The 24,759-nt window shown below is 44.2% G+C and overlaps 1 protein-coding gene across 1 annotated transcript; it reads right to left on the reverse strand.

The window, feature by feature from the left end:
• Positions 1 to 3,213: 3,213 nt before the first annotated feature.
• On the reverse strand, positions 3,214 to 24,475 carry TYRP1 (tyrosinase-related protein 1). The gene is made up of 8 exons (XM_015406817.1): positions 24,427 to 24,475; positions 23,280 to 23,734; positions 18,896 to 19,218; positions 12,216 to 12,420; positions 10,621 to 10,788; positions 8,455 to 8,634; positions 6,422 to 6,568; positions 3,214 to 3,570 (listed from the first exon to the last, which is right to left on the reverse strand). Exons 2-8 carry the CDS (start codon positions 23,641 to 23,643, stop codon positions 3,365 to 3,367), a joined length of 1,593 nt encoding a protein of 530 aa, XP_015262303.1. The 5' UTR covers positions 23,644 to 23,734; positions 24,427 to 24,475; the 3' UTR covers positions 3,214 to 3,364.
• Positions 24,476 to 24,759: the final 284 nt, after the last annotated feature.

Consider the following 24,759-nt stretch of genomic DNA (forward strand, 5'->3'; position numbering starts at 1 on the left):
ATTGCTGTTTACCGCCTTAAGGGTCTTCTCTGCTGCTGCTTCTATGCCATTATCCCAACAGTTAGGGATCACATAGTGAGAAAGATGACCATGAAGCATGGAATAGCCCATTAGGTTTTGCTCTAAGGCTCCATCAGTGAGGGCAGACGAGGCTGCATTGCTCTCACGGAGGGAGGGACTTGTATACTGCCTCGTGATTTCCTCTGTTGTGTTGCAGTGGTCAATTACCCCCCACCCGCAGCATGCAGAGTAACACCTGGCACTTTTAGCAATGCTAATCTTGTGGCCCCTGCCTGCCTCCCTTCCTATGGACAAGCACTTTTGTTTAGTTGCGTGTCACCCCCCCCACCCTGTGTTGAAGGATCAGTCAGTTTTCACATGTTGTGAAAGATTTCATGAAAAGATCTCCCTCCTCATTGTGGCCGAGCTCTACTAACAATATTTTAACGTGTCCAAAATAGCTAGTAGAGAAGATCAAATGCAAGAATGGTCAATTTCCTTCTACTTTAGTTTAAGCACAATCATCAGAAGCTAATAGTAGCTTTGGCTGGGAGGGCGGGGTATAAATTCAATAAATAAATAAAAGTCTTACAACACTTCCAAAAGATGGTTGGAATATCACTTTGGCAGGTTTTCATACAAACGTATACAAGCCGTATTCACATGTTACAGTGACCACATGTACAGCCTGCAGGTACTTGTCAAATGAAACCAGGGACCAGTTCCTGGATAAATGTGGGGGGTTTCAATGAGACATTCAGCTGTGCATGTGTTAAATGTAACACGAGAATTCTTCAATGTGCATATAAAGAAAAATCAACTGTACAGTGTACACAGATTGCACATTCACTGTAATTTGTCAACAGGGCTATTGAGTCAGACTGTTGGTCTATCAAGCTTAGCATTATCTACCCTGTTTGGGAGCAGCTCTCCACGTTCTCAGGGGGAGATCTTTCACATCACCTACTACTTGTACCTTTTAACTGGAGAACCTGGGACCTCCTGCATGTGAAGCAGATGGTCTTCCACTGAGCCACCCCCTGGCCCTTCATTAAGTTTTAGGGCAGACATTAAGATTTTATTCTGTTCATCTATTTACTTCATTTATACCCCACCTTTCTCCCAAGAACACTTATGTTGTTCTCTTCTCCTCCATTTTATCCTCACAATAATCATGTGAGCCTAGCGAACTTTAGGATCTCCAGATCCTAGTGAGATACTAACCACTACACCCTGGCTCACAACAGGGCATTACTGAGATGGCATGCTTGATGAGCCTAAGAAATCATACTGAGACATGAGGATGGTCTCCTAGGTATGTTGTGTCCTAGACATTGGAAGGAATTAATATATGAGCACCATTAGGCACCATTAGCCCAAGAGTCCTAGCTCAAAAGTAGAGCATCTCCCTTGCATGCAGCAGGTAGTCCCTGGCATCTCCTATTAAAATGATCCAGTGGAGGGGAAAGAACCTGGAGGACTTCTGCCTGTCAGAGAGGACAATATGACCTTGATAGATCCACAATCAGGAAGGCAGTTTCATATACACTCTGTATACAGGTGCCCTTAACGCCAAATATAATGCACAACAGGAGGGCACCACAGCCAGAATTTGTAACAGTAATGCTTATGACGGAGCAATGTGAAATTTAAAAAAAAAATCTTTATTCTGTGTTAGACCAAGATTTGCCATTTTGTTTCTTCTTACATTCTGCTTTTTAGAGTTAAGAAAGATTTAAAGATACAAAAGAATGGCGGACAGAGCTAAAAAATGACAGTGGCATGATATTTACAAGGTTGTTAAGTACAGCCCACTTACCACTGGACTGCATTGACTTTAAGTACAATTGACTTTAAGTGCAATGGAGACTGCTGTCGTGACCACTGCATGGGTATCCTAGTATATCAATCATATTTCATCATGTTCTTAGAATGACCAATTTATAATTTTGGCACTATATTACCATTCTTTCTTTGCCACAACGAGAAGCTGTATTCTTCCATCTGCAAATGGATGCAAATATTTTAATGGGATCCTCCGCATCCTTCTGTCCTGTACTAAATCCTTCTACCCAACTGATTTGCAAAGAATGGATTTGGTTTGTTTCCAGAAACACAGTTCAACTGCTCGCTGTACTGCCATCTTGTGGCAGTTTTATAGAACTATTCCTGAATTTTTAAAACAAGTGCAGGGGCCAGGCAAAGCATGTGGGCATGCATATTTTGGTTTTGGCTATATTATTTTTTCAGAGGAGTATTTTGCTGCACATGTTATTCATGCATGAAGGTGCATGGATAACATCAATTGCATGAGGCTGTAACAAACACTAGAGAAAAATGCCAGCTTAATCAAATCACGGAACGCCAAAGAGAACTTGTGTGCTTGGGAACAATGGCATCTTTGCTATGGTAGCACTGAATATCTGCCCATTTTGATTTTCAAGTTGAAAGCTGTACTTTGGGGGCAGGCAGAAATATTTATTTTAACCCCCTTAAATATTCAAATGTCCATCTTTTTAAAAGTAGTAGTATAATACCTTTTTATGGGGACCAGCGGAAAGTAAAACAAACCAATGGATTTTCCAAAACTCTTCATAGGCTGGATGTTTGATGCAACCCCCCTTCCTCAACAACACAAAAGGTGGGGAGAAATGTTAGGGACTAGTGACCCTATTTGTGTCTGGGTAGCTTGCTGTAGACTATTGTGGGAAATACTTTTTTGAAATATTTCTTGCTATTCTTTCTTCTGTCTGCTGCTTTGGTGCTATTATTCTTTCTTGTTAGGGATTCTTTCTTGTTCTTAGAGTGATCCTACGCTGAATTCAGCACAGTGCTACATACCCAAGTTGAATCTGGCTATGTGCTGATTTCACTGAATGCAAACAAAGTCAATGTAGAATTAAAGCAGTACTTGCTAGACTGGTCACAGTCTGATCTTAGCCAATCAATAAAGGCTCACTGAAGGCAAAGACGATGTCGAGTGAGGGCAATAACTCTTACATCCAGTTACTTGAAGATTTTTCCAAAAGCCACTCTTTTTGTTTAAAACCTAATCTTTCCATAAATCTAGATTAAAAACTGGAAAACTGAAAGGAAGCACTGCACTTAATAATTAACCTTATTAAAAATGTCCTTTACCTCTCTACACTCTGATACATCCAGGACATGTCCTTCATACTATAGATAATTAGCTAAGCAGTGAAGCAGGTGAAAGCATATCATGGACATGAATGGGGATTTCCCCGGTGATACGAGAAGGAATTCTAACAAGGGGTCTTCTTACTCTTAGCATTCTTCATTGTAAAGCAGAAGAGTTTCTGCAAAAGGAGTAGCACTACCCGGTGCAAGTCAGTCAGCTGACCCTTCACACCACTGATTGGCTTGGAGTGGGTATGCTGTCGTAATCATCTGAATAAGTCTGGTACTGGTCAGTGAGAAGAGGCTGATGCAGTTCATCCTTGTTTCTCCGGGCATGAACGATACATGTGGCACCAGCAAAAATAATTGCAACCAGAATCAGTGCAGTGACAATGGCAATAGTTATGACTTCGGTGACCTGGAGAGTCCGAGCTAGGATGAAGCAGAAAAAAGGGGCAGGGTTAAGATGCTGCATTCCCCTGAATATATTGCTTTAGAGATTATGAATGACAAGGGGGGGACCCGCGATACTCGCGGGGGGGGGAGGCAGAGGAGGAAGCAGGAGGAGGAGGTAAGTACCCCCCCATCCCGCTGGTTCCCCCGTTTCCTTTACCCCCCCTTGATCTCCCCTGACCCTGGGGGTGGGGTTTACACATCATACCTACAGTAATGAACATTTGGCAGCTTGCTGACATAAGGTCTGAATGGAGGAGGGCTGACACCAGCCTGCAAAATACACTCAGGAGTTGAGCCCTAGCCCAAGCCAGAACCTGATAAAAACCCATGTGCTCCTGACCCCTGCAGGAACAAAGGTGCCCTGTCCTCAAGGAACTGGCCCAGGTCAGCCCAGTTGATCTATAAAGCAGTCAGCGGAAGTGATATATTGGTGACTGTAGGGCAGTGCTGCACCCCAGGGAGGAGAAATTAAAGGTCGCTGTCTTGGAGACTATGGAAGAAGAATGCTTATTTCTTGTTGAGGAAAGGGCCTTCTCTTTGTGAATTCTAGCATGAGGCCGAGGAGAAGCAAAAGTTGCCTGCAGCTAAACCCTTGCAGCACAAAATAGGTTTTCCCAACCCTAGCCAGAATGAAAATCTCTCTCAGGACGTCCCGAGTAATTCATGCACTCAAGCTCCGACCTTCACACCAGGGCTTGAAGAAGCACCTGCTCTCCCCTCCTTCTGTCCAGGTACGTTTTTTAACGTCCAGCCAGATGAAGAGAAGAGTTCAGCGCTGTGAAAGCGGCAGTGAGGGAATGGCAGGCGCCGCCTGTTGCCCTTCCCTCCGGAACGGGCGCCGAGGCATTTCCCACGCGACTTGCCAGCACACGGATCCCCGAGCAGCACCCCGAGCTCCCCCCCCAAAAATGGTCACCAGTTTCCAGAACATCCCAAACTTCCGCAGGTGTTGTCAGTCCCAGCGAATCTGTTTCGGTCCCTCCCTCGGCCATTCCAGCTCTGGAAGGGAGAGACGACTGAATTGTGATCCCGCTTGCCGATCCAACCGTACAGGCACTGCAGCAGCCCGGGGGCCCGTTGCCTGGCGAGCAGGTGCCGCGCCGACTCCGTCTGGAACCCGCCCCCCCCCGGCGCCGGAATGAGCACGCATGCGGCGCTGCTCCCGTTCAAGGCTCTCTCGCTCTCTCTCCCCCCCCTGGCCTTCGGATGCTCTTAATCAGAACTCCAATCAAACTCTTCCTGGATTTAAACCGCCGGGGACAGATAATCCCGGGCCAAGCTGTCCCTTCGCTCTCACCCGAGATGAGCTGCTCGCCGAGGTCGGGGCTGAACCGGGGAGGCCGGTAGCGGCGGCGGCTGTCGGGAACGCGCGTTGTCCTCCTCCCCCCTCCCTGTCGGTGGAGTGAGAGACCCAGCGGGCAAGCGCAGCCCTCCTCCTCCCTCCACCAGCATCGCCCCCACCGCCTCGGCCTAGTCAGGGGCATCGGCGGCTCTTCCTCCGGGAACAGATTGCGTGCTTGCTGCCTCAGGCCCCCCCACCTTTCCCGCCCGCCGGCCGTATCAGGACGCTGAAGGGCCGGGGACACTGCGGCCCGGGCGGGGGAGGCGACGCGACAGAGGAGAGGAAGCCGCGAAGAAGAGCGAGGCCCCGCAGAAAGGCAAGGTGGACTGGGGGCGAGGGAAAGAACGCGCCGCCCCTCCTGCAGTCCGCAAACTCCAACCCCCGTTCCAAGAGCGTTCCCCGCGCATGCGCAGGGGACGCTCTTTTTTATTTTGGCAAATTTAAGGACCCCCAGGATATTTTTCACACTTTTAAGATTTTTGTGCACATGTGGGGACCGCCCCACGTGAGCACAAACCTCTCCCTCCCCCCCCAGGAGCCCCCGATGTCCGGATTTAAGGATCCGCACAGAGGGGGCCACTTCACTATTAGATATATAGATTCCAAATTTTAGTCAGTTCAGTTGCCCGTTGACTGGAGTTGTTAAGATACCCAAGTTCCACAATGATAGATTTGACTAGAATTGTGTTGGGACGTAGCTTTGAGAGGTGGCATTTGCCTAATGCAACCTGAATGGTTTTCTCTGCATGCTGGAACAAGGAAATGTTCCATTTTTCTCAGTTGCCTTTAGAAAGCTCAGATGGCGTGTTCCCTGCTGACTGTCTTTAGAAGGTACCTGGGACCAGTGTTCCCTCTAAGCTGAGTTAGTGTGAACTAGCTCAGTGTTTTTTACCCTCTGGCTCACACATTTTTGTCTTAGCTCAGGAAGGATGGCTCCAGAGCAAGCTAATTTATGCAGTAGGGGCAAATCGCCTGCTCACAACTTTAATGCCGGTAGCTCATAAAGTAGAATTTTTGCCCACAGGACTCCACAGCTTAGAGGGAGCATTGCCTGGGACCATAAGTCAAAGCACAGGGCCGCCAATCACAAGCCAGACAATCAAGGGGGAAGGAAGCCCTACTGTACTGAGAGCACACCATCATGAGCTATACTTTTGCACCAAGTGCAGGGACTACCCTTTGTTTTTTGCCTGTGTGTTCATGTTTTTTCCATCACTGAATGGTTTGCCTTTTTCATATTTTGATGATGAAAATTGGTATTTCCCCCTCTGTTTTCAGCACATGCAGTTAACAAAAAAGGGGCCATGGAACAAAAAGCCATCATTTTGAGGGGGTCCATTTAGAAACATTGTTATATTCACAGCCCCAGTCAAAGTGCTGTGCACTTACACAAAATAAATCACATTCTGACTCACTGAAAGAAAAAGCCAACAGTACAATTTACAATCTAGCATATAATGAGAAGAATATAGTTGAATAACTTACTTGGCCACTGAACTTCATAATTATAGCCCAGGTTTTCTGGTGCCGTAACAAACATCTCATCATTGGTCATAGGGGGCCAGAACGGGACCATGTTGTATCGTCTGTTGTGTCCAATGGGGGCATTCTCTAGGGGGTATATGGAGGTATCTACTTTGGGGGGAAAAAGATTCCATTTCAAAAGGCTGTCATAGGTAAGAATGTTAAAAATATATCCTAGATCCTCAGACTTTGAGCCTTCAGCTTTAAGCAATGAGGCAATAATTCCTACAAAGAATAACTTTCCTTCTGCATATGTATGTTTTGTAGTTGCAGATGTTAAGGACAAAAGGAGGCTCAGGATCAAATTCTCTGACCATTTTGTGTGTTGAGCAGACGTAGGCTCAGGAGCAAGAATTGCAACTATAATCCATGCAGTTAAAAAGGCAATAGTTATGATTTCACTGACTTGGAGATCCTGAACTAGAAGAAGCAGGGAAAAATGAGCACAGATGGTATCAGTCTAGAAAGATGCAGTTAAAAGGCTCCATCCATTCAACTACTCAACTTCCCAACTGCAACAAGAGCAATATGGATGGTTGGATCATAGTGGAGATAACATAAATGAGGACCAGTGAAATTACTGATTTCTTTTTGCATGGCCTTTTAATATTTCCCCACTACCTAAAACAGCAACAAATGTCTTATCTTCAGATAGCCTTTTGGTTTCCTCAGTAAGCAATCTCCGCCTGTCATCTACAGGAAGACCACCAAGGAGAGTCTGCCAGCATGTTCTCAAATCATGAGGATGCAGGTGAGGTCCACGGGCCTCAGTGTTTCCCCATGGAAAATAAATGCACATCCATGCTGACCACTTCCCTATTGTTTTTCACTGCAGGAGAAGATCACTAAAGGCAGGCAACTTGTTACTTGCTACCATTACCGTTCTTCTTATCAAGGAAACCCAGATCATCTTCTAGAGATCCTCAGAATACAGTTTGAAAAGCCACATTCTTCAAGCGTGTGCTGAAGCTTATGTGTCTTTCCCATTCCATTTTTAAAATCTGCATTAGCCCAGTTCCACAGAGAGACTGGCTGCCTCCTGCCGCACCATCTGCTCTTGTTTTGTGTTTGTTAGGGGAACATGACGTGAACTTATGTGATTTTCCTGCAGTAACAAACAACTCTCGGGACCTGCCAAAACTGGCACTTGCATGGCTCTGAAAATCCATGGCTGTATCCCTTTTTCAGGGCTGCCTTCAAAGGTGTGGCAATTCTGTGCTGTTTTGCCTTTTTTTGGTCTTTTTGAAAGGATCAATAGAAAAGGGGTCTTGTCTACATTTCTGAATTTATGAAAAAGGAACAGAGACTTCTCTTGCTGTGATCAGATGACATGGTTAAACACCCCTCAGTCTTGTGATCCCTTTCTGTTACTTATTTGGCATCAACAACTAATACAATAAGTCCTTCTTTAAAAGGTAAAGGTTCCCTTGCTCGAAAGCCAGTCGAATCTGACTCTAGAGTTGTGGTGCTCATCTCCGTTTCAAAGCCGAAGAGCCAGCGCTGTCCGAAGACGTTTCCGTGGTCATGTGGCCAGCATGACTAAACACCAAGGCACACGGAACGCTGTTACCTTCCGACCAAAGTGGTACCTATTTATTTACTTGCAATTTCTTGCTTTCGAACTGCTAGGTTGGCAGGAGCTGGAACTAGAGATGGGAGCTCACTCCATCATGTGGCACCCGGGTCTCAAACTGCCTGCAGTTCAGCATCTTAACCACTTGAGCCACCGCATTCTATTCCTTCATTCTGTTCTATTAGCTGCATTCTATTCTTGCTTCCAAAGACATGAGAAAAAGAATTCAATTGTGTCACTGAACCCCAATTGAAGGGCCTTACTATTTCAACAGGATCATAATATCTCTTGGTGCAGAGAGAGATGGGTGCTTGGCCAGTTTCTCTCAAGCACAGTTGGAGGGGAATCGGGCACGGATGCCATAATGGGTAATGCCCCTTGCTGGGATGTGGTGAAATAACGCAAGCAGAAACCAACTCACCAGGGTTATGTCTCCTCAGCCATTCATCGAAGAGCGCATCAGTGAATGTGTGCAGGAGGACGAAAATGGGGTCATTTGGGGACAAATGGGTTTGCCCTCCAGTGCCATTCAGAAAGAGATGGGCCAGATTGTGAAGACTCCGCACTGCTGGATCATACTTTCCCGAAGGTTCACTGCAGCCTGTGTATCAGAAAAAGAAAAGAAAAGAAACAAGAGGCACAGGTTGGAAATAATAGTTAGAATCTTGTGTGAAAGCATCAGATCGAAGTGGAATACAGGCATGGAATTTCCATGCGTATGTGTGTGTTTGAAATATGTGTGATGATTTTTGCCAGTTCCTCCTTCTCACAGGAGACCCCTGATTCCTCCCCCAGCTATTCCTGGGAATCCCCAGGAGCGGCATTTTGGGGATGGTTTGTGTCAAGATGTTCCCAAGTATCCTAATGGGGCAAGCCGTCTCTTCAGGTCTTCCCCACCACAAGTCTTTTCTTGAATGGCTGCTGGCGGGCTGGTTTTAAAAAGGTGCATTTCCAAGAGCTGATTCTCCAGCACCATCATACATATTCTTGATGTGTAGAAATCATAGTCGTCAGATGTTCTGTTACAAAAACAAACACCCCACCACCACTTTATAAAGTGAGGCCAAAATGTTCAACATAGTAGGAACTGAACATTAAATCCCCACTGGCTGTATGTTTCACCATGCCATACAAAGTTAGTTTCCATGGGTCCCTACCCAAAAGTGTTGAGCCCAAACAATAGCATCTTCATCCGCTCAAAACTCATGATCCTTGAATGTCTCTGTCCTTTCCTATTGCTGTTCCTTATGCCTGGAACTCCCTCCTAAACATGTCCTCCATATTGTTCTTCCTTCAGTTCATTTAGCAAACCTGACCTTTTCTATTAAGGCAACGGTGTAAGCCAGACTTCAGTTGTAACCTAACTGTAGATGAAATACGATTTCATCCCTTGGTAGTTCTTCCTTTTCTCTCCCTCCTGTGCCTCTCTCATCCCTCTGTCATCTTGCTCTCTGTCAGCATTAAAATGATGATGCTTCAGGGCACATGTCTGGGGTTTTTTGTTCATTTGTTTTTGTTTGGTTAATGCAGCTTTGTATAAGTTCCACCTACAAAACTGGTGCTAAAATTGCAAATGAGAAAATCTGAATACTTGAACATTTGACTTTTGCCAACATTACATTGCCAGACTATACTGAATGGGCACTAAAGCTGTACAATATTCTTAAGCAAATGGTAGCAGTTGTAATACAATCTTATGGATATTAGGGGATGTGAATGTATCCCACCTGTATTATGGCCAGTTGTGCAAGTTTTTTATACTATAAGAGTATAGTGTTTTTATACTTGCTTGCCTTATAATTTTGCTCTGACTTGGCTCTGAGAAGAAATAGCTTGGACAGGAGCTGAAATAATAAAGGAATGACCCCCCCCCCCCAGCAAACCAGACACTGTGCAGCAAAGATGACTGATGTACACCAGTGTTTCCTGTAGCAGGCATGATAAGCATGCTCAATATACCTGCAATTTTTAACAGATGCAAGTGAGTGCATTCAAGGTTCACAGATACATTGACACGATGTGGGTATACTGTCAACATTCTATGAGCTTATTTTGGAAGATATCAGTGTACTTGCAGTAGTCTGGTTTGCTGTGCAAAGTGAGGAGCTGCCCAAAAAAGTTGGCAATGTAGATAATATTTGCAGCTGAACTCAGAAATGCTGCTGGCCAAGCAATTATTTTGTTGTTTGGGTTTTTTTTGCAGAGGATCAGTATTTAAAAAGTGTAACATGCTATAAAGGAACATTTCACCAAAACACTGACACTTCCTTTGCCTTGATTTTGCTGCTTGGGATTAATTGATAAGGTATGTGATATAAATTGGTTTAGATTGTTTAACATGTTACTCATATTTTTTTTAAAAAATGAAGGAATGTTGCTTTATTTCCAATTATGCTTAGTATGAATGTGTCCCAAAGACATATGCAGTTCACCACATAGTGATGGGTTTGAAAGACAAAAGAGATTTCCCATGTGATTCTCTACCCCAACAAGGATTTGACCTGTTTCACTCAATGTGTGATAAATGTGGTAGATTTCAATCCCTCTCCCATTCTGCTTCCGGACCCTTTGCCTGAGAATTACTTGCCTTCCAGTGTGTTACGAAAACTGTCTGTTGAGTTTGAATAGAATGGAGGCGTATCAAATAATCCAACTTCTAAGCAAAGAGCAACATCCTGTGGTTCAGGTAGGCGCTGCACCATTGGGCGGGCAACATTTCCAGCAGGATTTCGTCTAATTGGACCACCTTCTGTGCCTGGCATAGGAAAGAAGGGCAGGGGGAGAAGGTGAAGTTCTAGACATTTCTAACATGATCATTAAACCTAAAGCTACAATGGTAGACCAGGCTTACAGAAAACAGGCAATGTTTGGAACTGGCTGAGGGCCATTCTGAATAATGATTACATACACTTAAAAGTATTTTAGTTCTTATGGCATACAATAATGCATGGTATTCCAGATGAGACCACACTAGATTATTTGTTCCAGCATGGATTCTATCTGCTCACTCATGTATTCCTGAACATTCTGATCACACCATACCATTGCATCCCTGTGTTTTCCTAGGCTATTGCCATGTCCCTTTTCCCTCACATTTATTACTTTTTAGGTGGCTCACCTGGGATGGAGAAGTGATTGAAGATGGTGTTGGTGACTATCAGTGCAGTCCTAAGAACATGTTCCTGAGATAAGCCCCACTGAATAAACCTGATTGCTCTCTGTGTGTCATTTCACCTGCTACCATCTTTTAAACATTCTCTAGCTGCTGATGGGAAGAACCTGATGAAACTGACAAGCCTTGTCAGTTTCATGGACCTTCTCCAAATTCAAAACTGAGCTAGGGACAGAGTTTAGTCATTTCTACCAGGAATGCACATAATGTTAAAAGTCTCAGTAAAACTGACACCAACCCACCCTCCAGGTCTTCAGGAATACTGGAGTGCCCAATTGAAACTAAAAAAGCTTGTCAGTTTCAGGCTTTTTTGGACTTGGTTATGAACTGTGATAAAAATCCGCGGGGGGCGGTATTGCTGGAGTTCAAGGGAATTGCTTTCCCAGCCAAAGGACATTTCATAGGATATGGATAATATATATTCACCACTGCGGAGTGGTGAATAGCATTATATGTAGCATTAGTTTAGAAAAATACACTGTTTTTGTTGTTTTTGTTTTTGTCTTCTGGAAGCATCTTCTGGCAAGTGTCTTTTCAGTGGTAAAAGCACAATATCTGACACACAGAGAAAGTAAATGGGAGGAATATAGTTTGGCAGCTGCTGTGTCGAAACCCTTGCTGGAAATAAGCAGAGAAGAGTTACATTGTTGTTCACTTTTTTTTTTTTAAACAACTTTAGATGTAAGACTGGGGTTCAGACTTGAGAAGATGGATAATATCCATGATCATATAATCAGAAGGGTTTTTTAAAAAACAAACAAACAAACCCTTACAAATAGTAAAAGAGATAGGCACACACACCATTCCCCCAGTTTGAATCCCCCAAGATCTGAAAGTAAAGTATTACTTATTTTTCTAGCAACTGGAGAGTCTAATGTTTATGATAAGGATTAAAGACAGTAGATATTGTATCACAGCCAAGTAGAAATTGTAATACCCCGGCATGTGTTAAATTAACCCTTCAGGAGAGGGTGGCAACAATCATATATAGGCAAAGAATCTCAGCTTACTGTTGCAAACGGTTCCCAAAGTATCATAGTCTTCAAGATTGTCACATAAAACTCGCCATTGAGAGAAGACAGAATTTTGGCTTATAAGAGAGGGATCAAAGTTGCTTCTAGCTCCCAGCAGGTCGTCTGTGCAGATGTCACAGGTGTTTCTACCTGTTGCAAAGTTCCAGTAGGGAAGTGCAAAAAAAGGATCCTGTAACATGTCCTGGTGGAGAGAACATGGGGTAGTTAATGGTAAGCTTCAGTGAGGTGGAGATAGATCTACCTAATCGATTCATGTATCATCACTACAGCACTTCTCTGCAGCTTCTTCTCTTGCCTTGGTTTGAATGTGGAATCAATGAGATGGGGTCTTCCCCAGTTGCTTTGGCAGGAAGAAACCACAGCATCTGCCTTGTCCACTTAGTTTGTTAGTTCCATACTTGGGGGCGGGGGCGGTTTCCATGACACTTGCTGGCCATGTTTCATTGAGTACTGCTGAATAATCATTGACTCTAAAAAAAGATCTATGGAAGGATGGTTCAGGGATGCCAGCCTCCAGGCAGGACCTGGGGATTCCCTGGAATTACAGAAAAACAGCTGACTACAGAGATCAATTCCCCTGGAGAAAATAGATGCTTTGGAGGGTGGACTCTGTGGTATTATACCTCACTGAGGTTCCGGTCCTCCCTAGGCTTCACCGTGAATCTCTAGGAGTTTCCAAACTTGGATTTGTAAACCTTACTCCCCATCACCAGCTAGTGGCCAAGGGGGACCTGGCTACCCTACATGGTTCGTACAAGGGGTGTGGATGGACTGTTTAATTGGGAATTTTCCTGGTAGGCCAGTGTTGGCAAGGTGGGAGGAATTGCCGGCTTGTTCACTGCTTGTTGCAGTGCAGTCCAAGGCTGCTCACTTGCATGGAGCAGCTTCCTCCTGGAGCACTCCAGGGTCCTTTCCACATTTGCCTGTCACTCCAGGGGTGATTTCTCACGAGAGCTGCCTCGCAGCACAGCACCGTTTGCCTCGACACAAACGTGTCAATTTCACACCTGAAGCTCCGGGGCTGCATTTGACTCGGGGCTTCGCCCGATTTCCTCCGCAGTTTCATGATCCTCAAAACCCAGGATCACGAAACTGCGGAGGAAATCGGGCGAAGCCCCGAGTCAAAATGCAGCCCCAGAGCTTCGGGTGTGAAATTGACACGTTTGTGTCGAGGCAAACGACGCTGTGCTGCGAGGCAGCTCTCGTGAGAAATCAGTCCAGATTTTCTCAGACCGATTTCACACAAGAGCTGCACTGCAGTTGCGCCTCCCTTTGCCCTGCTTCTATTGGTCAATTTCCCACTTGAAGCCGTGCGGCCACATTTTGACCCGTGGCTTCACCCAATTTTCGCGGCGGTTTTGTGATCCTCAAAAAACAGGAGCACGAAACCGCGGGGAAAATCGGGCAAAGCTGCGGGTCAAAATGCAGCCACACGGCTTCGAGTGGGAAATTGACCAATAGAAGCGGGGCAAAGGGAGGCGTGACCGCGGCGCAGCTCTTGTGTGAAATTGGTCTCAGTGTTTGAGTTGGGGCAATTTTAGTCCACAGCAAAACAGCATCCAAATATCCTGGGGCAACAGCTGGCTGAAACTGGGCTGTTCTGCAGTGAGTAGTGTTTCTTCAACAAGTAATAAAGATGTACGCTTACACACTATGGAATTTGCATATACTCCCGTTTCACATAACAGCCTTTTCATGGTGTGCTGTGTAAATAACATTAATTTACACGTCAACAATTCTAATTTGTGAATTAATACTCAAACATTCTTCCCACTCCAATGAAACATTTGTTTCATTGGAGTGGGAAAAATGTTTGAGTGTTATGTGAAATGGGAGTATATGCAAATTCCATAGTGTGTGTGCGTACATCTTTATTACTTGTTGACAGGGCTTTTTTTTGTAGAAAAAGCCGAGCAAAAACTCATTAGCATAATAGGCCACACCCAACAGCAGAAACGCATTAGCATATTAGGCCGCACTCCTGACAGCACAGCTCATTAGCATATCAGGCCACACCACATGCCTTCCCTTGGCTTGCCTAGGCGCTCCGTGGCTGCGGGGAGCCCGGGCAAGCCGGCCCTTGGACAGGCTGGGGAAGGCACGGGGAGGCATTTAAAGGCCTCCCTGATCCTTCCAGCCCCCCCCTGGCCCGCCCGCCTCAGATTCTCCGGGGGTGTGTGTGTCACTCTCCAGGCCTTCCCTCTGTAGCCATGCACGCAGAGGTTTTGGCTGTAGTGGGCGTGGCCAACTCTGAAGCCAGCCAAAACTCCGTTCCTGTGCGTTCCTGCCCAAAAATAGCCTTGCTTGTTGAAGAAACACTACTCACTGCAAAACAGCAGTCTAAATATATTTTCATAATACTACCGTTGTTTTCATCATTGTTTGCAGACCAAAGCTGAGTGGCTGGCCCCTCCAGGCTATAGCAGAACTGGTGGGCAGTTCACCCAATTGCTTCAGCCTTTGCCTGCTTTGCTTTAATGGCCACTAGCAGTACAGAGAGGAGAAGAGCAGAAGAGATCAGTCTGGTGCCAGGCAAACACACACAGTTCATACAGGTACCTGGAGTCTGTTTCGGTCCACAGATGTCCTCAAGATCCATTTTCTGTTGCTTTGCAAGGGCGATTTGTGTGATTGTGCTGTGCCTTTTAACACTAAGTTGCTGAGATATTGAGAGAGACCCCCCCTCCATTTGGAAGCTCGGAATTTAAGGAGGGAGGAAACGTAAACCCTGAGCCTTTTCACACTACCTTTCTAAACTGAATGGTTTCTGTCATGGAGTAAACCAGTACAGGGACAGCTGTTTCACACAGTATTTATCTTCTGGTAAGGAGCTGTCTCTGAAGCACTGTGTCATTTCAAACTGTGCTGCTTTCTTTTCCTGCCACCCCCCCCCCCCACGCGCATGATCTTCCGGAGGAGTTTTTTAAAAAATGTTCTATTGGCAGCACTATAGCGCTGAAGCAGCACCATAAATCAGCACCATAGTGACCTCATTGAGGTGCCTGAACTCCATTTAGATACATTGACATTCGCTACTGCTGTCACCTGTAAACAAGGAGCTCATTGGATACAGAGTCCATGTGTGTGTGTGGGGGGTACCGGACAATTTTGAAACCCAGGAAGCTTTTCTTAATTCCTTAACTCCCACAACACATGAAGTGTGTGTGCTTATGTGTGCGTGCCTGAGTCTACACTTCCTCTAAAGCAAATATCTGTCTCATCATTTACTTATGCCCCTGATCTCACACTTAATTTAATTTTATTTATTTAATTTGTACCCCGCCCTCCCCGGAAACAGGTTCAGGGCGGCTTACATTGGTACACAAATAACCATTAAAATCCATATTAAAACATTTGAACAATTCAATTACAAATAGACTCGTAAAAACCTAAAATCATAAAGTGCTGGGCATATTTCATTCGATACTTCAGATGGTGTACTGAAGAGTGCATACAGACAACAGTTTTCAGCTCAGTGATCTTCCTAAGTCATGTGGCAGCACAGGTCAAATGTCAAAGTTAAGGGCCAGGACCTATAACTACAATTCTTGGTGGTAGTAGTGAAGGTGGCTCCTTAATTGAAGGCCTGGTGGAAGAGATCCCCACCCCCAAACCGCCCCGACTCAAGAACAGGACCTCTGTCTTCGTTGGATTCAGTTTCACCCGGCTCAGTCTAAGCCAACCAGCCACAACTTGCAGTGCCCGGTCCAGATCTTCCAGCCTGGAGTCTGACTGGCCGCCCAACATTAGGTAGAGCTGGGTGTCATCAGCGTACTGGTGACATCCCAGCTCGTGCCTCCGGGCAATCTGGGCAAGGGGGCGCATATAGATGTTGAATAGCATTGGGGAAAGCACTGCCCCTTGAGGCACTCCACACTCCAGCAGGTGCCTCCTGGACCCTTTGTCCCCAACCTTGGAGAAAGGAAGCAAGCCATTGTAAGGCAAGCCCCTGAATTCCCATGTTGGCGAGGTGGTGGGTCAGTAACAGATGGTCAACCATGTTGAATGCAGCCGACAGGTCTAACAACAGTACTGCTGAGCCGCCCCAATCCAGATGCCTCCGGAGGTCGTCTGTGAGGGTGACCGGTGCCGTCTCCATCCCGTGTCCCAGGCGAAATCCAGACTGGAAGGGATCTAACATGGAAGTGTCATCCATAAAGCCCAGCAATTGTATCGTCACCGCCCTCTCAATTACTTTGCCCAAATAGGGCAAATTGGAAACTGGCCAATAGTTAGCCAATTCGGCCGGGTCCAGAGATGTTTTTTTGAGGAGAGGGTGGACCATCACTTCCTTGAGTGCCCCTGTCAACAGTCCCCCAGAGAGGGACTTGTTGATATTTTCCCTTAGGGCACCTCAAAACCCTTCATGGCCACGGTTTAATAAGCCAAGAAGGGCATGGATCAAGGCTGCACATGGTTGGGCGTACCATTGAGAGCAATCTGTCGACTTCCTCTAGCCTGAGCAGGCTGAAATGGTCCAAAACTGAGATTGAAGACGTGCATGGAGCCTCGAGTTCACTCAACTGTGCTGTGTTTCAACTGTGCTGGGGAGGTCATGGTGGAGCAACAAGACTTTATCCGTGAAATAGCTCGCAAATGCCTTGCAGCCTATTTCCTTAAACATGCTGTCCAATCAGCTCCTTGTTTCCAGGTGACAGCAGTAGTGAATGTCAGTGTATCTAAATAGAGTCCAGGCATCTCAATGGGGTTGCTATGGTGCTGATTTGTGGTCCTGCTTCGGTGCCATGGTGCTCCCAATAGAACATAAGAAAAAAGAGGACAATCATGCATGTGGAGAAAAAGGGCGTAAAAAGTGTAATTGCAGGAAGTGCTACGGGGCATTTTACACAGCACCCCATAGCACTTCAGAAATGGAAGGAGGGATTGAAGACTGGAAGAAAGCAGTTTGAGTTAACAACACTCCAGGCACTCTTACTGAACAGGACAGAAGTGTGTTTGTCTGAACAGGTAAATATATTATTTTAGGAGCCAGTTACTAAAATGGGTCTGTCTGAAATGACAGGGGAAAAAAGTTAGTAACCAGTTCCTGAAATGGAATACTTAGGCTGTCTGAAAGGGCCATTGTTTTGCACTGAAAGTGACTTCCCCACCGGCCCCCCCCCCCCCCGTCCCTCCACTGCCAGCCTGTGAGGCAGCAGTAGGGAATGGGGGGGGATAATTCCAGGAGGTCTTCCACTATGGAAGGAGGCCTGCCTCCCCCACATGATATGTACTATCCTTCTAGGAACCTCCTGCCTGTACAAAGGGGCAGCTCACTCATTAAAAATGACGAAGACTGAATATTGAGAGAAAGCCAACAACAGCTAATCTTGTGAAAATGAGGGAAGGAGAGATTTTTTAAAAAACATGTTAATAGAAAACAGAAGACAAAACATCTGGTCCATGGCCTTACAGTTATGTGCCCTTTGACATATATAGATAGGGGCTCTGGGGCAAGTGATGCTCTGTCTTCTTGGTGCTTGGGGGGTCAACAGTGGGAGGGCTTCTAATGTCCTGGCCCCACTGGTGGACCTCCTGATGGCACTGGTATTTCTGGCCACTGTGTGATACAGAGTATTGGACTGGATGGGCCTTTGGCCTGATCCAACATTGACGTCTCTTATGTTCTTATGACCTGCTAGACTTTGCCCTTCAATCTGATCAGCTACTTGCACAGGGCCCTGACCTGGATAGCCCAGACTATTCTGATCTCATCAGATCGTGGAACCTAAGAGGGTTGACCCTGGCTAGTATTTGGAAGGAATACCAATCCCAAGAAATTCCAAGAAATACTAGTGTTGTAATGTAGAGGCAGGCAGTGGCAAACCACTTCTGATGTCTCTTGCCTTGAAAACCCTACAGGGCCATCATCAATCAGCTACAACTTGATGGCAAAAAGAAAAAAAATATGTACAGGGCTACTCTGATTTTTTTTTAATGCAGGGCCATTTAAACTTTATTGTGGTCCCCTGTGCACATGCCTGTATATCACTGTACATTGCATACACTATAATTGATACCACTAGGGGGAATGTGTTCAAGGTAACACTGGTTATAAAAAAAGTTCCATTTGTGATGGTTCATTATACAACCCATTACTTGATGCTTCATTCAGCCAAAGAAAAGTGTGCATGTGGGAACTGACCCATAAAGAACATTAAATGTCAGGATGAAAAAAAGGATGGTGAAGTTGCTGAAAATATTAGGAGGGAGACAGCAATAGATTTTTAGGAATGAGATAGTGAAAGGAAAGTGACTTTAGCAGTATTTTTCTTTCTCATTTGACAAGTGAGGACTCCTGAACAGAGGAATGTTTTCTACCAGTCTTAAAAACCAGTTTCCTCAGACCTACTCACCAAAGGTGATCTGGATAGAAAGTTTCTGGAATGGCTTATTTTACTTTCCCTAAATTAAGAAGATATATTTCACAGAACTTTAGGAACCACCATAAACTGCTATTTATCCCAAATACATTTTTTTAAAAAAATTCTAAGCAAGATCCAATATTATTCAAAAACTAAAATTCTATGATGTCAACAGGTTGCTGCAGGTCCTGCAGTTATATTCTGCGGGGGGTGGGGGGAGAGAAAGAGTCATTTTGAAACCTGCATGTTCTTGAATTTGAGAATACAGGATATAAATGATAGAAACATCACCTGAATGTCTCTCTCCAGCTGCAGGAGATGATATCTGTGCCAGGTCAGAAATGCTGGTCCTTCATGAGAGAAGTCTATGCCACCAAAACTCAGCTGCCCGGGTCCAAGGAATGTCTTTCTGACAGAGTAATAATGGGACCACACAAAGTAGTTATAAATGGTCACATTTTCAAATTGGGGCGTGTTGCCATCAGGGCCCATAATCTCCTCACGTCTCCTCGTGGCTATCATAATATTGGGATGCATTGTACTTTTAGCTTGCTGCAGAGCACTTATAAAACGATTTATTTCTTCTCTACTCATATCCAGAATGTTTCTTCTGACTAAGGATTAAAAGAGAGAGAGAGAGGTTGTTCTAAATATAAAGACAAGAATTGTAAAATTGATAACTTTTCAGTTTCATGTCTAAAGAGAAATATCTAGATGAATTAAATCAAAGCCCTCAAAAAGAAGAAGAAGAAGAGGAGATTGGATTTATACCCCGCCCTTCACTTGGAGTCTCAGAGCGGCTTACAAACTCCTTTCCCTTCCCCTCCCCACAACAGACACCCTGTGAGGTGGGTGGGGCTGAGAGAACTCTTGACAGAAACTGCTCTTTTTCAAGGACAGCTGTGCCAGAGCTTGTGACTGACCCAAGGTCACATCAGCAGGTGCAAGTGGAGGAGTGGGGAATCAAACCCGGTTCTCCCAGATTAGAGTCCGCACACTTAACCACTACACCAAACAGTTCCCCTAATCTCTACTGTAAATATAATAATTTCTCCCAGCAATATGTCTTGTGTAGTACATAGTGCTACCTTAGTCTTGCAGTGTGGCCATTTCAATGTCTGGGAATTAGAATACTAAGAAATATTTTCAATATAAATTACAGAATACTACTCTTTGAGTGCCCCTCTATAGTCTCTCATGGAGTCTGTCCATACTACCACCAATATTTACAAGTTAGAGTTCTGTTCCTATCTAAGAATCACCTCAAGCATCTGAGGTAGGTGTCTTGCATGTACAGAACACTTGTCCAATACACAAACGTGTGCCTGATTCTCAGCTCATTGGGAAAATGTCATGGCAGATCCTGAAGGGCATCTTCTGCACATATAGTTTTCTTACATGGATCCTTCTATACAATGATAATTCAACCAATAGACACAAATGTAGGCAAGGATTCCTGAGACAGTGGACATGCATATGGCACCAACATACATGCGTATGATTATGAATATGGATAGAAGTACATTATTCAGTGTGATCCCAGTTGTCCCTTCACGGTGCAGATGAAAGCATGCATATCCACCTGATCCTTTGGCATCTGGGCATTTCAATATCTATCTGGGGCCAATGCAATAGTTTTATCAACATAATATCAGTCGTGTATATATTGTTGAATACAATTGTTCCTATATTTTGTCAAGTAACTCAAAAAATATGGGACCCTAGAGCATTTGATTTTGTTGGATGGTTGGGGCCAGCATCTAACAAAAATTAATATAAATAAAGAATAATTAGCTGTGACAGATCAGCAGTATAAATTCCAGCTGAGCGAAACTGAAGTTATAATAATAGAAATATTTTGAATATTTTCAAACTGAATACAAATGAGACCTGTGTCCCTGAAGTTATTTGCAGATGGTGCACCTACTTCACAATCTGGAAATGTGAAATACTGCCACCAATTTATTTATTTAATTACATACTTACTTACAATATCTATATCCTGTTATCAGGGCCGCCAAGAACAAATATAATAAAATTGTAAAAACCAGTTAAAAGCAGAGCAAAATACATATGTAAGACCCAAAACAGCAAATTAGAACAAAAAGCATCTGTGATAAAACTTGGAAGGTGGTGAAACTTCTGAGCCTGATTCACACATGCCACTTCCTGTGCTCTAATAATCTTCCTTGGAGTGCACATATGAAAGACAGTTTTAAGTAAATGAGTATGTGGTTTCTGATGCATGAAAAGCAATTTTAATGCGTGTGCATTACTTCATGTCCATGTTTCTGCATTGCTTCATTTCCACGTAAGATTAATCACAAATCAGATTTCTATGTGCTCTACAGTGCACAAGTGATTCCAGTCCTAAATTCTTATCAATGAATTGCCATTTACCTTTATCCTGATGTATTTTTTGGTATTTCAAAACCAATCCAATGAAATAAATGAGAAAAAACTCTGATCTTTAAAAATGTTAACAAGAAAACCCCAAGAAAATGAAATAGAGATTACTACCTCTATTTTCCTATTGGCCTATCCATTGTAAATGTACAATAGGACTCCCTAACAGATAGGAAGGATGTCTTGTTTGATCAACTAAAAAAAAAAAAATACAAGCTCAGAAAATGTGGAAAGAGCTGGCCCATAGAATCGCCAAGAGTTGGACATGACTAAATGGCTAACAACAACAACTTCTTTGATGTGAGCCCTTACCAGTGATTGTCACATTACTCCAGGGGTCATTTCATAGAAAAAGAGCTAGGGGAACTCATTAGCATAACTCATTAGCATATGCCACACCCCCTGGCATCAGGGGCCCGGCGGTGGACCTGCAAGGCCAGCGGGAGTGTGAGGAAGCCCCGCCAAGGCCCTCCCTGGCCCCAGGCAAGCAGGGGTGGGGAGAGGCGAGGAGGCAGCAACTTACCCTCCCTCTTCTCCTGCCTCCTCCTGGCTGAATGAGGGCTGGAAGCGGGGCAGCTGGAAGCAGGGGGCAGGGCTTCGTCATGTGCCCCGCCCCCTGCACCTTACCCGGGGGAACTCCGTTCCCCGCGTTCCCCCCGAAATGACCTCTGCATTACTCCATTCAGAATGAGAAGTTACAGAAGATGTTCAATAATAAACAGTTTAGATGAAATAATGCAGTAAGTCTGCAAAGGATTGCAATGTAAGAGGTTATGTTCATTTTCTATGAAAGATAACATACATGCATGGCCATATATGGCTTAGAAACGTATTGAAGGGATCAGACTAATTCATTTAGCATATAAGCACATTGAAACTGCTACAGTCTGCTTGTATGATAGAGTCTTCTGTGCCTCATGAAGTTATCTTTGCTGCATAAATTTAGTGAAATTAAAAGTAAATCCATAAACTTCGAAATCTGTTGTGTAGGCATGCCTTGGGCACCCAAGTTTAGCTAAAACCACTGATGTACATAATAGATACAAAAATAAGTAACAGCTTGGAATTGATGTTGGAGCTCATGCAACATTTGTCATGGGGATGCTGTGAAAGGATGAGTAAACTAACCCGATTTTAAATGTATACCTACTAATGATTTTATAGATTCCATTCATATTTTCTGCACCAAAGATTCCTTGTTTTGTAGACATTCCTTTTGTGAGTGGATTGGTATCCTCCTAGTCATTTTTCCTTATGTCTGTCTTTGTTTCATTTTTTTAAAAAACAAACACTGATTTCTGTAGTATTTTCTATGCATGTTCAAAGAAGCGCTAAAATTGGGTTGCCTTTTTTTGGGGGGGGGGTACTTTACAGGCATGCTGAATTGATACCTTCAACAATGAAATCAAGGTATCTTTCTGTATCTGTTATCCTTTAACAAAAATATGAACTACAGTTTTCTTAAACATCCTGAATCCCCTCCCAGCTCAGCTGTAACCATCTCCTTGGTGTGCAAATATATAGCCTCATCCATACAGGATGTATATCTGGGAACTGTAATGCCAATCCAGCACTAACATTAGAAGAAAACAGGGTATTTTCAGTGTGCTTTTACAACTGTGCGCAGGTAGCTTCAGTTAAAACAGCTGGTAGCTTTTACTGGCTTCCTTTCTTCTTAGATGGAAATGGGTTTCAGTCACCCCTACAAATGAGAATTCTCATCAAAGGTTCTCTGCTGGAGAGGATTTAGCTATCTCAGCCATACAATTCCACATTTCATCTCTCAGTTTTATACCGCACCTTCACATGTGGCCCCCACCTTTATAAGTCTGCTCATAAAGAAAGAAGGTGGGGCTTTACCATGCTGAAGCAAAGCAGTGAAAGTCTTGGGCAGCTTCCCTGGAGAGGTGGCGCAGAAATGCACTTAATAACAATAACAACAAATTGCCACTTCTTCCATTACAATGCATATATTTCCAAAAGATTCTTATTTATTTGTAACATTTTAATCCTGATTTTCCTGCACCTATGGAAGTTCAAAGTGGCTATAAAAGTATTTAGGGAAAGGTGTCAATACACATAGGATGACTGCATCCGAAGCTTCTGTTGATTGGTATGGGGATGCTCAGAAGTCATGACATTTCATCTGAAGACTGCTGCGTTGGAGACATGTTTGCATTAATTATTAGCAATGCTGAATTTATAATAGAAAAGAGTAGTTCTGTGCTAAACATCATAACTGTTTGAATACTTTTTCTTTTTCTCTTACCTATGTTTGTTGGTTGGTTGCATGCTGGTCCACTCCAACCAGGTCGACAGGACCCACAGTTGTACCCCGCGTAGTTTCCATTGCATCGGCAGGTTCGGTTGAAGAAGCGAAGAGGCCATTGCTCGCGGTCATCTCGGCCGTCGTGCATATACTGTGGCCCATGGGGTCGCAAGTCTGCTGTCACTTGTACACACTGCCCCCTCCCAGAAGATAATCCACAGCGGTCTGAACCAGGAACCACCACCAGAGATAGATCGGGACAGCATTCACCTCTTCTTAGTGCGTTGACTGTGGTACATTGCCGGGGGAATTGCGAGCTAATTTCTCTGGACAGAGTGAGGAGCAATAGTGTAACTAGCTGCATAGTAACAGTCCAGATGCTATAACAATAAAGATCCAATGCTGTGTAGATTCTTGTGAGTCAGTATCCAGAAATCTGATGTCTTCCGCAGGCACTGTTGAAATGAGAGAAGAGAAACGAGGAATAAATAAAACTGATGAAGAAGACCTAATAAGACACTGCTTCATCAAAGGGAAGAAATCTTCTCATCTGCTTTAAACTGTTCTTAATTTTAGAAGGAGAGTTTAATGCCACTGATCCTTGATGTTGCTCTACCATCACCCTCAATAGCAATCTTTTAGCGTTAGCACTTGGGAGCACCTAGGGCAGGTCCTGTCCCAGTGAACGTACAATCTAAAGTGCAGAGCATGTGGCAACAGGCACATGCAAACAAAATGAACATGAAGCAATGCAACCAAACTGCTTAATTTACAGGAAATGGAAGCACCCTCTCTTCAGAAGTCCATTACTTAAAAGTTTGTAAATCCATACATTGTCGTTGAGGTATTGCTGTCCCATCCCTCCCATCACAGTCCTGGACAGAAACAATCTGAATTGCATTTTTTGTAACAGATCTTCAGACCTTCAAGGACATTAAATAGGAAATTTTTCTAGCCTTGATCTATGGTGGTCCTGGCAGGCAGTTTTTTTGTTATAAAATACTCTGGAAGATGTATCCCCAAAGTGCTCTTAGTCCTAAATCCAAAAATATTGAGCTTGACTGTTTGCATTAGCATTGTACTGTCTGCTGTTACTGAAAGTTTCTAACACATCAAAAGCTATTTTAAAAGAATCCATGCTTTGTACCTCTCTCTTTTTTTGCCGTATTCCTGAGTGGTTCTTGAATGAGTTCCTGGGCGTCTTTACGGTCGTTCGCACCTTGAACACAGCAATGCTAATTTGTTTTGGATTTCTGTCTGTTTTCTAATCCTGGTCTTGCCAACAATTTGGTTTGGCATGACTCTCTCTGTCTCTCGTTCTCTCTCTGTCTCCCCCCACTAAACCCTTTCTACTTCAGTGAGTTTTCCTGGATAAGTACTCCGACAGCACATGATTTCTTTCACGCTGATCTCCTTGTGATTTTACAAGTTTTAGCAAAGGTCAGATGCAAGGAAAACAGAGAACTCCAAATGAAAAGAC

Source organism: Gekko japonicus, unplaced genomic scaffold (genome assembly GCF_001447785.1).
Source record: "Gekko japonicus isolate JY-2015 unplaced genomic scaffold, Gekko_japonicus_V1.1 scaffold801, whole genome shotgun sequence".
Taxonomy (NCBI): domain Eukaryota; kingdom Metazoa; phylum Chordata; class Lepidosauria; order Squamata; family Gekkonidae; genus Gekko; species Gekko japonicus.

Excerpts from the sequence above, each read along its gene's own strand:
- TYRP1 (XM_015406817.1), bottom strand. The coding sequence starts at position 23,643 with ATGCAGCTAGTTACACTATTGCTCCTCACTCTGTCCAGAGAAATTAGC. Across the intron at positions 8,635-10,620 it reads TTTTCGTAACACACTGGAAG|GCTGCAGTGAACCTTCGGGA; the intron begins GCAAGTAATTCT and ends TCTGATACACAG. Across the intron at positions 6,569-8,454 it reads GCTGAGGAGACATAACCCTG|ATACCTCCATATACCCCCTA; the intron begins GTGAGTTGGTTT and ends CCCCCAAAGTAG.